Genomic DNA, 14,865 nt, shown 5'->3' with positions numbered 1-14,865 from the left:
TTATGGATATATATATATATATATATATATATATATATATATGGATATATTTATGGATATATATATATATATATATATATATCCATATGTATATATATATATATATATACATATATATATATATATACATATATATATATATATATATATATATATATATATATATATATATATATATATATATATATATATATATATATATATATATATATATAAACTGCCGTCTTTTTCAAAAAAAATCAGGAAGTTGGCGTGGAAGTATAAAAGGAAGTATGCACTACTTTAAACAACTTTTTTTCTTTTTTTTTTTTAATTTTGTTATTTAGGTGCCCCAAGAAGACCTAACAGTCTTGTCACAGAGCACCGCAGAAGTGCATTTAACTAGGAAGTTCACTCCTCCTTCCTTACCATGACGCAAAAATATGTCCAGAGTTCATTTCGAACCTGGATCTCCTGCTTCTATAGCAAGCGCTCTAACCGCTGTGCCTTGGCCGTTGTATGATAAACAAGTTTGTCCTACTTTAAAGTATGACAAGCTAGTTTATCAATCAATTAAGCAAAATGTGTGATTATACAAAAAAGAAATTGTGTTTATTATGTAACAGTTCTTATTGCAAAAGTTTACAAATATCCAAAGAATGCTGAAAACCCAGAAAATGTTCAAGTCTTTTGTAGTACATGCATATTTTGCCTGCTTTTTAACATACTAATTATTTATCTTTTAACATAACACAAAGTAATACAGAACAGTTATAACTGTTTGAAATAACTTGTTTGACTTTTTTTTTTTATTTTTACATCAGAATATTCAAAAATTATTTTTTTCATAATTTTTTAGCATATCCTGAATGAAATAGTTTCATGTTTTAACTAGTAAAAAAAAACAGTTTTACAAAATTTCATCATTTGAAATGTTTTTAAAAGAATAACTAAATAAAAACATAAAAATATTAAACCTTATTTTTACCATGTATATATATATATATATATATATATATATATATATATATATATATATATAAATATATATATATATATGTATGTATGTATGTATATACATATATATATATATATATATATATATATATATATATATATATATATATATATATATATATATATATATATATATATATATATATTTATATATATATATAGCGAACAAAAAAAAGTAGTTGAATTTTTTACAAATCCAAGAGTCAATGTTTTGAGGTACTTCTTTTTCATTTGTTTCTTAATACGTTATTTAAATTGGATTAGACAGGCTCTAATATTGTTTAAGACTAATAGCAATTATAAGTGCCATTAGTTTTATGCAATACTTGTATAAGGCTAATGGCACTGGTTTAATAATATTGCTTGATCTTAGTTTTGCTTTGTAAAAATCTAACAAATCACTGTTAAAATAATGTTTGTTTATGTTTTTACTTCCATTTCTGCGCACACATAAATTTTATGTCGGAACTGTGAATTGCTGGAAAAAGTTAAAATAAGATTTTCTTCCAACTTTCTCCAGCTGCAAAGTTTGGCACTGCAAACAATGTCATCTGTAGTATGACTGGATACAAATTAATTCTGCTCACAATAGTCCACCACCGGATGTTTTTTAAATTTGTTTCATTAAATTACTGCCATTAACTGAATGATGCCATTACATCTGTCTTTAAATGATTTTAGTCATCTCTGTGTTATCCATTCTCTTATTTTCATTTATTTATTTTTAAACATCTTCGCTTCCAACAAGGCTGCAAGTAACCACTAATTAGAGTTGGAAGTTACTGGAAGAGAAAAGATGAAGATTTTAGAGTAAGATAATGATTGACAGATGACTTAACCATTGGCAGACGACTTGCAAGTTATATGAATCAGGAAAGCAAGATAAAGGAAGCATATTCCAAAGAACTGATGTTCAAGGAAAAAAGCTAGAGGAATATGAGTTTTTAGAGCACTTAAGAACAGTCACAGAAAAAGGATGAGACTTATTTGAATGACAAGTAACACGAAAATGAATTTTAGGAGATTGCACAAGAGACGCTAGCTCTGTAGAGCAGTTCCCATTATAGTATTTGTAGAAAAGAGAAAGTTCCCATTATAGTATTTGTAGAAAAGAGAATGATAAACAACATTACGACAAGTGATAATGGTTGGCTGCAAGAGCATGTCCAACTATGTTTACAATGCGTTTTTGCACTTTGTCTAAAAGAGAAAGGGCATTATTAGAAGATCCGCCCCAGATATGGCAACAATATTCCATACAAGGCATGATTTGAGATTTATAGAGATGGAGAATAGAATCCAGAGTAAGTAAGTGTTGAGCTCGATAAAGAGATGCAACCTTAGGAGATGCTAATTTTGCAACGGATTTGATATATGGTTTCCAAGAAAGATCAGAAGTGAGAGCTTATCCTAGAAAATGAAGGGTAGATGACTCATCAAGTACATTACTATTCATAAATATAGGAAGATCTAAATTATTGCAATAGCGATTAGCTGGAAAAAATTGAGTTTATCTGAATTAAAGTTCACCAGCCACTGTGAGCCTTATGCTGTAGCAGAAGTGAGATCTTTTACAAGCTCAAATGCCCCCTCCAAGCAATCAGAGAGTGTTGGCTTCTTATCATGACAAGAATAAATGATAATATCATAAGCCAACAATGCCACCTTAGATGTCAGAATATCTGGAAGATCGTTAATATAAATTAAAAAGAGTATAGGGCCAAGGATTGAACTTTGAGGAACCCCTGAAGATACAGAATAAGAAGAAGGGTGCTGTTCATTGAGGACAACTTTTATACTATGACTGGAAAGAAAGGATTCAATAATCTTAAAGATGTTGCCAGATATATTGTAAGAAGAAAGCCTACAGAGAAGACCAGCATGCTAAACTTTATCAAAAGCTTTAAAAATGTCAAGAGCGATGACCTTAACCTCTCCGCCTTTATCTAATGCATGATAAAACCTATCAGTTATTACTGTTAGCAAATCAGCTGTAGAACGAGAAGATCGAAATCCGTATTGATGATCAGATAGTAAGTTATTAGATTCTAGATGAGAGATTGAGTGTTTGTTAATTAAAGATTCAAAAACCTTGCTTATGATAGGAAGAAGACTAATGGGATGGTAGTTAGATGAAACAGATTGTTCTCCAGAATTTTTAAAGTAGGGATACCAAATGCCATTTTCCAGTAGACTGGAAAACAAGACTCTGATAAGCACTTCTTAAATAGTTTTAAAGGTATAGATGACAGCTCCGTATAACACTTCTGTAAGACTATAACAGGTATATTGTCCGGGCCACAAGCTGTAGAAGAGTCTAAGCAGGAAATCACTTAAGATACAGAAGCTGGAGTGATACGAATGTCAAGCAATGGATCAACCTGTTTGACAGCTATATCAGGTAGAACGCAAGTAGTAGAATCAGTAGATGAGATTGATAAAAAGTTCTTAGCAAACAATTCAGCTTTGTCTTTAGGTGAAGTCTGAACCATACAAGAGAGGTGGAATTTCAAATTTGCCCTTATTATTGATACTATTAAAGATTCTCCAAAAGTCATAAGAGCCTAATTTTTGTGATGAAATACGAGATTTCATGACCTGAGAATAGCAGACTTTGGTGTTAGATAAAACCTTTTAACAATGGTTTCTAGCAGTAATAAACAGACGTCTGTTTTCTGGAGAATTATTTTGCTGATAGATATGGAATTAATGGTTTTGATTGGCAATTGCAGCAGCACAATGTGAGGAAAACCATGGAGAAGAGTGAGACTTGACCTGGAATTGTCGAGAGGCAATAAAAGATTCCATGCCAGCCTGAATCCACGAAGTTATGTGAAAAGCACATTTGTTAACAGGTAGACGAAAGATTTTGACCCAAGGACCATCATGAAGAAAATCACGGAAAGAGTCCTAGTCAGCTTTAAAGTAGATGTAAGAGGTACGATGATAGGGGGAATCAAATGATGAAGAAGACTGAGATAATAGTTTTAGAGATATCAAACTGTGATGCCTACATAGTCTCTGACACTAGTGCCAAGCCATTCAGTGTGATGGGCATTAAAGTCACCAACAACAACAATATTGGCTGATGGATAAAGAAAGAGGGCTTGTTCAATATAATCAAAAATAACATCAAAAAGAGTGCAATCTTGAGATGAAGGAGAGAGATATAGAACAAAGAGAAAGGCAATAGAGTGAAGTGGTGCTAAATTAAAGCACATAAAACAATAGTCTGTGAATGCAAACCTAGTTTTCTTACAAATGGGTGAATTCTTACGAATGTAAATGCCCAGACCAAGCATGTTGTTATTGGAGTCTTTACGAAATAAAGGAAGACAACCATCAACACTAAGATCACAAGATGCGACAGCTGAACTCAAATTAGTCTCACAAAGACCAAGTAGGTCTGGTGAACTTTGCAAGAGATAAGACTCAACAGAAGAAAACTTACTTCAAAGACCATGAATATTAGTGAAGGTTTAGAGAACTTGGTGGTGATGATGGTTTTTTGCGTTTTGTAGTTTTTGGTACTTTATTCATTTTTAAATTTGTTAAAGAACTTGACTCAAGGCATAGTTAGTACTCTATAGACTGTTAATAGCCAAAACAATTGCCTCATTACTATTAATAAGCCCTGGGCTGTAACAAAGAGTTCCAAATGTGGCCTTGGCAGTGCACACCAATAGTACAAACAGGGACACCATCCATGTGTACCCTCATCAAGAGATAATAGAATGATTGCCCAGTCTTAAAAACAGAGACACAAGCAAAGTGACGAAGTCACTTCGTGACTTCGTGACTTTACTTGATGTGTCAAATGAGAAAGAAATGAATCACGAAGATTCAATATCCTAAACAGGAAACAATGTATTAAAAATACATCTGTGCCAGCCTAATAGATGAAGAAGGGATGTGAGGCTGGTCAAAAGATAGAATTTGTTTATCCCCTAAGTCTTTGCCTTGGAGGCCTTCTACAAAACTAGCCGGATGCATTTAAGATCTGCCCAAGATGAGTATTTTTATAGAGGCACCATTTGTAGCCTTTACTCAACCAAGAGCCCCAAGGCAGGGGGTGTTTTGAGTCGGAGTTGGCATCTCCTAGCCTTTGCCTAAAAAGGCGTATCCTACAAAGCAGCAGGATATGAAGCAGAATGTATGGGTTACCAGTAGCAGGATAACTTAACTTAAACCTCCATATTCCATTGCGCACTCACTTTTCTCGCTTTCAGAGATATGATAATTTAAAAGTTTTGTTGTCAAAGTTGGTGTTTTTAGCAACCACTTCCAAGACATGATCTAACTGTCATTTTTGAATACTGCTACTAAGTCTTAATCAATCAGTTCTTGAATAATAGGGGAGAATACTTCATTCATTTTTTCTTGAGAGACTGCAGTCTATCCTAACTTGGACACCTCTAAGCAGTCATATTGCTTTCATACCAAGTAGTATTTGATATTTAGGAACAATGTAAGCAACCAGGCGTTCCAAACCAATAATGTTACCATTTATAGAAAGATCAACAACAATCTGGTGTTTTACTTCAACTGACTTCCCATTCATCATGACAACCTTTTCTCTTGCTGGTTTGACATTTTTTATGTTTACAATATCGCAACTTAAAATTGATTTGGAGCATCCAGTGTCCAACAACCCTTTTTTTTTCTTCCATTGACGCATACGCAGAGAGTTAACGGTTTTAAATTTTTTGGAAAGCCTCTTGCACAAAAAAAGGGGGGCCTCCCTTACATGTTTTTTGAGTTTGTACACTTTTTATAGCAATGTCCATCCTCACTGAAACAGTAGCATGTTATAGTCTTTTTTGTTCCCGTCCTTGAGAAACCTGTCTTGGACTAATGGCAACACGATTTACCCAACTAACAAAACACAATTTTTTGCGACGTAAGATTACCAAACTTCTCGATTTTTCAGTGACCTGGTACAGTAACATGGTTGATATTGAGCTTGCAGTTTGCAGCTGTTTTCTAGCTTCATCAGGTGATCCGAGAATATATGCATACCTTATCCACTCTTCGCTTTTGAGATGATATAAGCTTGCTCAGCCTTTTTCACTTCATTTTAGTCTCCTTTTATCTCATTACTTAGACCTTGATAAACGCCCCACCAGAAAGAAATAAGTAGAGCACCACATGCAACTTGCCAACTTTTTAAAATTTTGCTACCAGTTCCAATTTCTGTATCCATCCTAAAAATTCACCCAAGCCATCGTACTGCGATGACATTCTCTTTGTGAATATATTTACTCAATATATACACATTTGCTCATACCCCCAAAGGTATAATAAACATAAGCGTTATATACAATATAATATATGACACACCCACAACATTCCTTTAGATGCAACACAATAATAGTTTATATATAATACAATTATTTACACTAATTACAGTTTCCTATTGGTAAGGAATGGTTAAACAATAAGTTTTGCACCACTCTGATCCTACAGTAAGATATTTTTTTTAAGTAGGATCACAGAATCAGCAGTATTAAAGGCTTTTCGGAGGTTAATAAAAAATGCTACATCTAAACATTTCTCCTTCAAATGTTTTCTTAATGTTTTCAGTCAAATTTAGAGGTTCAAATGATGATGAGTAGTTTTTTTGTTGTTGTTGATTTTGTTGTTATTCACCTCCTCAAGGCCAAGAAGGCCACTACAGCTGAGGAGGCCACTACAGACGAGGAGGCTACTTAATAGTGGTTATAACCCTCTCTCAACTCTATAACTCCGAAACACGAACCTTGACCTACAAGGCCGCTGCGCGAAGAAACAAGTTGAGCGCGGTACTACCAAGATCGAGGTGGAGATCAAACTCGGAATCTCTAGCTTATGAAGCGAGCGCTTTACCACTGCACCACTACCGCATTTTGTTGTTTGTTCGAAATCCAAGCTGTAAGTAAATCAGAGTTATTTGCAAAGAAATCTTACTCTAATTTGACTCTTGAATCTAATGACCATACTCTTCCTGCCAGTTAAACAGTTTAACTCATTGTTTAACATCCAAATCACTCTGGCTTCCAATACTAAAGTTAATTCTTAATGAAACACTTCTACAGTTTGTGCTTTAGACAAGATTTCCATCATAGTCTTAAAAAACTGTTCTCCATAACTCTCTTCAATTTTGCTAAATTTTTTAAAAGTGTTAAATAAGTGGTTCCAATTTTTCAAAACTCTAGAAAACACTTTGACCCCTCCAACTATCCTACAATTAGTAATCACTCTGTTATTAGTTCCTTTATATAATAGTTTTGAGATTACTGAATTATTTTTTTCTAACTGCAGTATTAAAGTTATTCTTGAAAGCCTACAGTCTTCTTTATTTCAAGTAACTTTAAGGATACCACAAGGTTCTATCTTTGCTCCTGTATTGTTTCTTATCTACAATATTGATCTTCATGAAAATTTTACGTATAAAGTGGCTCTATTAGCTGACGAATTAACTTTATACTTTTGTCTTGACAAAAAATCTTCACTTTGATTGCTTAAAACAAGCAGCCAATTTTTAATCTGATCTCTCTTCTATAATAGCCTAACGCTTGCAGTGGCTTATGGATTAAAATTCTGGACTTAAAATCCACAATTTTTTTTGAAAATGCTTTAAAAATGAATCTTCGTATTACAATTTAAAATAATAACAAAATTCTTTATACAACAATTTCAAGTAATAACAAAATAAAATTTTCATTCATTTTTTGTTAACAATTTTAAAGACAAATAATTGCATTTTAAAAACTGCATATGCTAATTACCTAATAATTTCACTAAATATTCACTATATTTTAAGAATCCTATTATAGGAAAAAAAAAACGCAAATGTGCAACAAAATTTATCTATAATTCATTCATTTATTGCAATTTGTACGTAACTAAGAACATTTTCTCAATAAACAGTACTTTGTTTTTTTCTTTTCATTCAATATTTTCTTGTAGCTTTTCCCGCCATTTGTGAAATCATTGCAATGAATAAGTTATCTTTAAATAAGTTTGAAATTATCTATCGGGTGTTAATAGTTTTTTTTTTATTAATGAAGGAATCAAATGAAGCATATATTTAAAAATATTTTTTTCAGTAAAATTTTGTTTTATGTAACATAAGCAACTTTTATAGTAGCATCTCACAAAATGATTTCTTTTAGTATTAGGTATTCTGTTTAAACTTATAAAAAATATTTTATAAATATTGTTTTGTATTAAAAAATCAAATCAAAATTAAATTACTTGGATGGTATCAAACTTTCTTTTTTAATTGAATGGAAATCTTTATTGTTTATAGTGATATTAATTAGCCTATCAGGTGAGTCGATTGCTACTATGACTGTAGATATTTTTGCGTTATAGTTTTATTATATTCTTTAACAACTGTTGCTTTAGTGTAGGTTTTATTTTGTTTCTTTGAAAGACAGACAGTTGTTTAGTGGTTACCTACTTTGTCAATATGGGCAGGTGAAATTTTGTGCTTGGCATTTAATTTTCGGATGTGGATCATTACTGCACCAGTATCAATAAGATTTCGTAAGACTATTACTTGCAGCAAAAGTTGGTAGTGTGGTGTTAGCTGTCGTGGTTGTTGTCAAATTCAGAGCATCTTCGGTAACCAATTCCATTGTATAGGTTGTTTTATAAAGTGCTTCTATTTTATCTTCTCAGGGCGGCCACGACTCCTAAAAAATCCTAAAATGACCTAATATTTGAAAAACATCCTAAAAAGATCTAATTTCTCCTAAAGTATAGATGATTTTCTCAAATACTCCTAAATTTTCCTAATTTATTTTTCCTGAGTATAATGCATAAACTATTATCATCCAATCAACAATAAAGTTAATAAAATGGTTCAGACTTTGAGTTAATACTGTTATATACTGAGAGAAAATAAGTTACTCAAATGTATATTTAATATTTTTGTAATATTTTAATAATTTAAAAATTTTATTCAAATAAAATTAAGCTTTTTTTTTTTATTTGTCTAAGTTCTGAACATCAAAGTTATACTAAAATTTATTTTAATTAGGTTGACCTAAAATAATTTTGTATTTTCAGCATAAAAAATGTCAGTCAAATATAATGCTAAATTCTGAGAGTGGTTAAAAGACAATATTTTATAAAAATTTTTTATTTGGTTAAGTTAGGTATTAGGTATTATTATTTTAAGTATGTTTGATGATTTTTTATTTCTGCATTATCTTTCTTTTAACTATTCCTTTTTGCCAAAAAGTTTTTTTCTAAAAATATAATTTTGTAATATATTTGTTTTTTTTTAACTTTTTCAGTCATCACCTATCATAAAATTGAGAAAGCCACCAGCTATATGCTAAATTTATAAAATAAATTATTCTTCGTTGTTTAACAATGATTTTTGCAAAATATATTCAGAATTTTTTAAATATGATCTAGATGATTGCTGTATGTTTAAAGGTTATATCTGTTGCAGATATTAATACAAACACATTGAAAATACATGCTAATGAAAGAAACATGTATTTTTGAGTGTTATATGTAATGTGTGTTTGAAGGTTATGTCTGTTGCAGATCTGGACACAAGCACATTGAATATACAGGTTAATGAATGAAAATATAAACAATATATGCCTATGAGTGGAAGATTCAGATGGATTTGCATGTTAGACATTAAGACTCATCATTAGAGATGGTAAAAACAAGATATTACAACTCTGAATTCTTGGGAAAAGCTCCCGCTGTTGGTATTATGATAAATTTTCATAAATGAATGAGTGGTTTAGAAGAAGATAAAATGCTCCAGCAAAATACCAGTTATGAATACCTTTCCACATGCCACAAAGATGTGTTAGTCCCTATAAAGTTTCAATTTTTTAAGGAAACTGCAAAGTTGTTAAATTATTTCTTTTTAGTTTTCCAAATGGACAATCCTATGAAACCTTTTCTTCTGGAAACACTTGAGAATTTACTGAGGTTATTTTTATCAAATTTAATCAAATTTTATTAGAAAAGAAGTTTTGTCTGAAGCATCCACAACTTTGAAATTATTAAAAGTTGATACAAAAGTTAAGTGTTGGTCACAAATATTGTTCTTAGATTTGGAATAAAATATAAGTTGTAGCAACTGAAATCTAGAAAAAAAGTTACTGATGCACAATATATAATTTTAAAACAGAAGTTCAACAATTTTTAGTTAATATGCAAACCAATGGTTGAAAAAGTGGGCTAAACTCATATTTTGCCAGATACTTATTATGTTTATTATCACCTTTGTACATGGTGGAATCTCATGAGATGTGTAAACTTTATATTGACAAGTTGTTGCTGAATTTAGTTGCTTATAAAAAGGTATCACCTTCAGCTGCTGATCAAGCCAAATTGCAGTATTCACAATTTTAACTACTGTTGTGAAAGTGAACAAGGAGAAATTTCTTGGGTTCAAAAAAGAAAGTGATATATTGGATTCTTTTTTGGTTCAATAAACAGTTGCTTCAAGGTTCAAGGACTTAATGACTTAATAGCGTAGATTTAGTATAAATGACCAACCTCTGGAAAATAATATGCTAACTGATACTCTTGTTACACAGAGAAAAAAACATGATCGCATGTGCAGTGAAAATATAAAATCATCCCAATTGGCTATGACAACTAAACTTATGGGACATTTCAAGGATGTGCAAAATCTATACTTTAGACAGTCAGAAAGAGAAGTCCTTGAAGGCCTTAAAAACTGACCGTGATACTAAACTGAAAATTTTTTATAAAAGATCACACCCTTGAAGGTACCATACTTCAGCTCAGATATGATGCTGGTGAGTATGCATTGCAAGTGGAAAAGCAGAAAACATTGATAAGAGTCAACAGTTCTAAAATCTAATGTGCTAAAGAAGGTTGTCTCTGAAAAGCAGGACTTACTAGAAAAAAATTACAGCAGCAAAAAAAGTGCTTATTGAAAAGAAAGCTGAGATATAGATTTGAATTTTTTTCAACTGTTTTTTTTTTTTTGATTTGATTATTTCTTTTTATGACTGGATAATATGAAATATAAAGTTTAGTTTTTGAAATTGGCTGTGTATTTTAATGATTTTTGATTATTTATTGTTTGTTACTTAGTCATAAAGTCATCTATTTAGTGCTATGTTAAATTTAATAAATTTCTAATGCAAGTATGAAATTGATTTGTTTAAAGTTGATATTATGGTACGTGTAGAGATGTTAGAATATTTTAAATAACAGTGTTCTGGCCCTAATTTTATCTTATTTATCTTAGCCAGGCATTCTTGCATTTTTTAAATAAAATGAAAATATTTTAGATAAAATGAAAATATTTTATTTTTGAAATCCTCCTAAAATCTCCTAAGATTTTTATACTTTTTTTTATTAAATTTCCGGTAAATCTCCTGAAAAACCCTAAAAAATCTCCTAAATTATATTAATTTTTCAGACAAAAAAAGTGTGGCCACCCTGCTTCTGTAGCCTCAAGGAGTCATTGTTGAATAGAAGGTGAGTAAATAACAGCAATATTAGTAAATAGCATCACATTAGTAAATTATTATGTTGTTCTGCTGTTAGGGGTTGTGTTGGACATTTTCTTGCAAATTTTTCATGTTGTTTATAAAGCTTTCAATTGATTCTCCTTGTTGCTTAAAAGAGTAAAATTTATGGCAAATCATGATAACTGTTGATCGTTTTTGATATTTGCTATCGAGTATTTTGATTGTGTAATCATATGATTTAGTATCTTGTATTATTCTGAAAGCTTTCACTCTGGATAGAACAAATAAAACTTGAAGTTTGCAATCTTCTGTATTTTTAGCTTTATCTTGATAAATTGATAGCATTTTTTCCCAGTATATGTATACTTCTTTGTTTGGTTTGTCACAATACTTTTTTTGAATATTTTATCATCCATAGAAGAAAAATATTAAAGTAGACTTTTATTACCGTTTCACTACAGATACAACCAATAATAATATTAGACTTTTTTGGATTTACTATCACAATAAAAATGGATTCTGATGCTTTATATATAATAAAATCATTTCTTAGTTTATATGCAATTTTTTTATTAATATATAATTTTGTATATTTTTATTTTTACTGTTATCAATCCTATGATTATTATATGAATTAAAGACAGAGGTGAATTTTTCAATCATATAAGCCAGGGTTGAAATAGTTTTGTTGACTACAAAATATAACTTTATGATTTTTAGAAAATGTAAATTTGCAAATTTCATTCCAACAATGGGTCATTTTCATTGGATAAATTTATCTTAAATTATAGGGAAGCCATTTACTGATGATACAAAATTATGTTTACTTTCGGTAAAGCCAGGAATGAAAATCATGATGATGGGTACACAGGAAGATATTTTGGTAAATTTATTATAAATATTATTATCTTTTTCTTAAAATAAATCTAATTAATCTTAATCAAGTAAATATTAGTGATCAATTTTTCTTTGAAAGTTCTTCAAAAAAAATCTTCAGCTTAAGAGTCATTTTATGTAAGAATCAGGGAAATTCCTAAAACTGTGGAAATGAAGCCTAGACTTGTCATGTCTACTTTATTTCGCTGAAGTCTCCTAAATTCTATATAGTAATTAATGTCCCTCCCGCATAAATAAAAAAAATTGAAAATTCCCTCTTATTAGCAAGTTTTAACCCAACTAAATTTCAACTGGATATAATATTAGTAAGTGTCATTGAAATGTTAAGACTGTCACTTGGGAGTGTAACCAAGAAGATTCAAAATGTAAATAGTTATTGTTAAAATGTATCTATGATGGAAATAAAAGATAATATTTCAAATATATTTACTAAGCCTATTTTGAGGACCTTTTTTTTAAAATGGTAAAGATATTTAACGGGGCAAATATCCTGTGGTGGGGCAATTTAATTAAGTCTCCCTCATATCCATTTTAAAAACTTGAGAGCACTGGACACCTTACAAATTGCTTGAGTCAATATGTTGATATCCGAATATATAGAAAAAACCTGTTAGGAAAATAAAAAATTTCCAAAAATGTTTTGTTCACTTTTGAGTTTGAAATTTCAAGATTTTTTGAAAATTTTTCAAAAATATAGTTTTTTCCTACTTTGAATCCATTTTTTTAACAAGGCACATTAGTTTTTTCATTAATATGAAGCATAACCAAAACGCTCTCTCTAAAAAATATAAAAAAGTAGTGTGACACTGTGCAGTAAGGAATTAATTAAATTTTCACAGAAAATAGTTCAGAAAATCAGAGTCTTGTTTTCCAGCCTGCTGGAAAGCCGCATCTGTTATCCCTATCTTCAAAAATTCTGGGGAGCGATCTGATTCGTCTAACTACCGTCCCATAAGTCTTCTTCCTATCATAAGCAAGGTTTTTGAATCTTTAATTAACAAACACTTAATTTCTCATCTTGAATCTAATAACTTACTTTCTGACCATCAATATGGATTTCGATCTTCTCATTCTACAGCTGATTTGCTAACAGTAATAACTGACAGGTTTTATCGTGCATTAGATGAAGGTGGAGAGGTTAAGGCCATCGCTCTTGACATTTCAAAAGCGTTTGATAAAGTTTGGCATGCTGGTCTTCTCCATAAGCTTTCTTCTTATGGTGTATCCGGCAACATCTTTAAGATCATTGAATCCTTCCTTTCCAATCGTAGCATAAAAGTTGTCCTCGATGGACAACACTCTTCTTCTTATTCTGTAACTTCAGGGGTTCCTCAAGGTTCTATCCTTGGCCCTATACTCTTTTTAATTTACATTAACGATCTTCCAGATATTCTCACATCTAAGGTGGCATTGTTTGCTGATGATACTACCATTTATTCTTGTCGTGATAAGAAACCAACACCCTCTGATTGCCTGGAGGGGGCATTTGAGCTTGAAAAAGATCTCACTTCTGCTACAGCATGGGGCTCACAGTGGCTGGTGAACTTTAATTCAGATAAAACTCAATTTTTTTTCAGCCAATGGTTATCGCAATAATTTAGATCTTCCTATATTTATGAACGGTGATGTACTCGATGAGTCACCTACTCTTCATCTTCTAGGATTAACTCTTACTTCCAATCTTTCTTGGAAACCATATATCAAATCGGTTGCAAAATTAGCATCTGCTAAGGTTGCATCTCTTTATCGAGCTCGCCACTTTCTTACTCTGGATTCTATTCTCTACCTCTATAAATCTCAAATCCGGCCTTGTATGGAATACTGTTGCCATATCTGGGGCGGATCTTCTAATGATGCCCTTTCTCTTTTAGACAAGGTGCAAAAACGCATTGTAAACATAGTTGGACCTGCTCTTGCAGCCAACCTTCAACCATTATCACATCGTCGTAATGTTGCTTCTCTTTCTCTTTTCTACAAATACTATAATGGGCACTGCTCGAAAGAGCTAGCGTCTCTTGTGCCATCTACTAAAATTCATTCTCGTGTTACTCGTCATTCAATTAAGTGTCATCCTTTTTCTGTGACTGTTCCTAAGTGCTCCAAAAACGCTTATTCGTCTAGTTTTTTTCCTCGAACATCAGCTCTTTGGAATTCGCTTCCTTCATCTTGCTTTCCTGATTCATATAATTTGCAATCTTTTAAATCGTCCGTCAATCGTTATCTTGCTCTACAATCTTCATCTTTTCTCTTACAGTAACTTCCAACTTTAATTAGTGGCTGCTTGCAGCCTTGTTGGAAGCGAAGATGTTTAAAAAAAAAAAAAAAAAAAAAAAATTGATTTCTGTTGATTTTACTAGGTATTTTTTAAAAGAAGCGAGCTGTTCTGATTTTAGGAGTCGAATTAATTGATTCCTTAAAAATTCCTTGATTGGTACAAAAAGTATTATCTATTATCTCTTAATGAGGGTACAGCTCTAAAACTCAGTTTTATGGTTTCCAGGTC

At 31.1% G+C, this 14,865-nt stretch overlaps 1 protein-coding gene across 2 annotated transcripts in view; it reads left to right on the top strand.

Annotated features, from left to right (window-relative positions):
- LOC100203759 (ubiquitin-like domain-containing CTD phosphatase 1) overlaps positions 1-14,865 on the top strand; it is a 52,280-nt gene that overhangs the window by 12,574 nt on the left and 24,841 nt on the right. For both annotated transcript variants that reach the window (XM_065792260.1, XM_065792259.1), the window contains one exon: positions 12,257-12,348. In XM_065792260.1, coding sequence (XP_065648332.1) covers positions 12,257-12,348 — 92 coding nt within the window. The remainder of the gene's footprint in view (positions 1-12,256; positions 12,349-14,865) is intronic.

The sequence above is a fragment of the Hydra vulgaris genome, chromosome 03 (assembly GCF_038396675.1).
Source record: "Hydra vulgaris chromosome 03, alternate assembly HydraT2T_AEP".
Lineage (NCBI taxonomy): Eukaryota > Metazoa > Cnidaria > Hydrozoa > Anthoathecata > Hydridae > Hydra > Hydra vulgaris.
The sequence above is the reverse complement of the archived record's forward strand: the minus strand, read 5'-3'. Positions and strand labels throughout refer to the sequence as shown.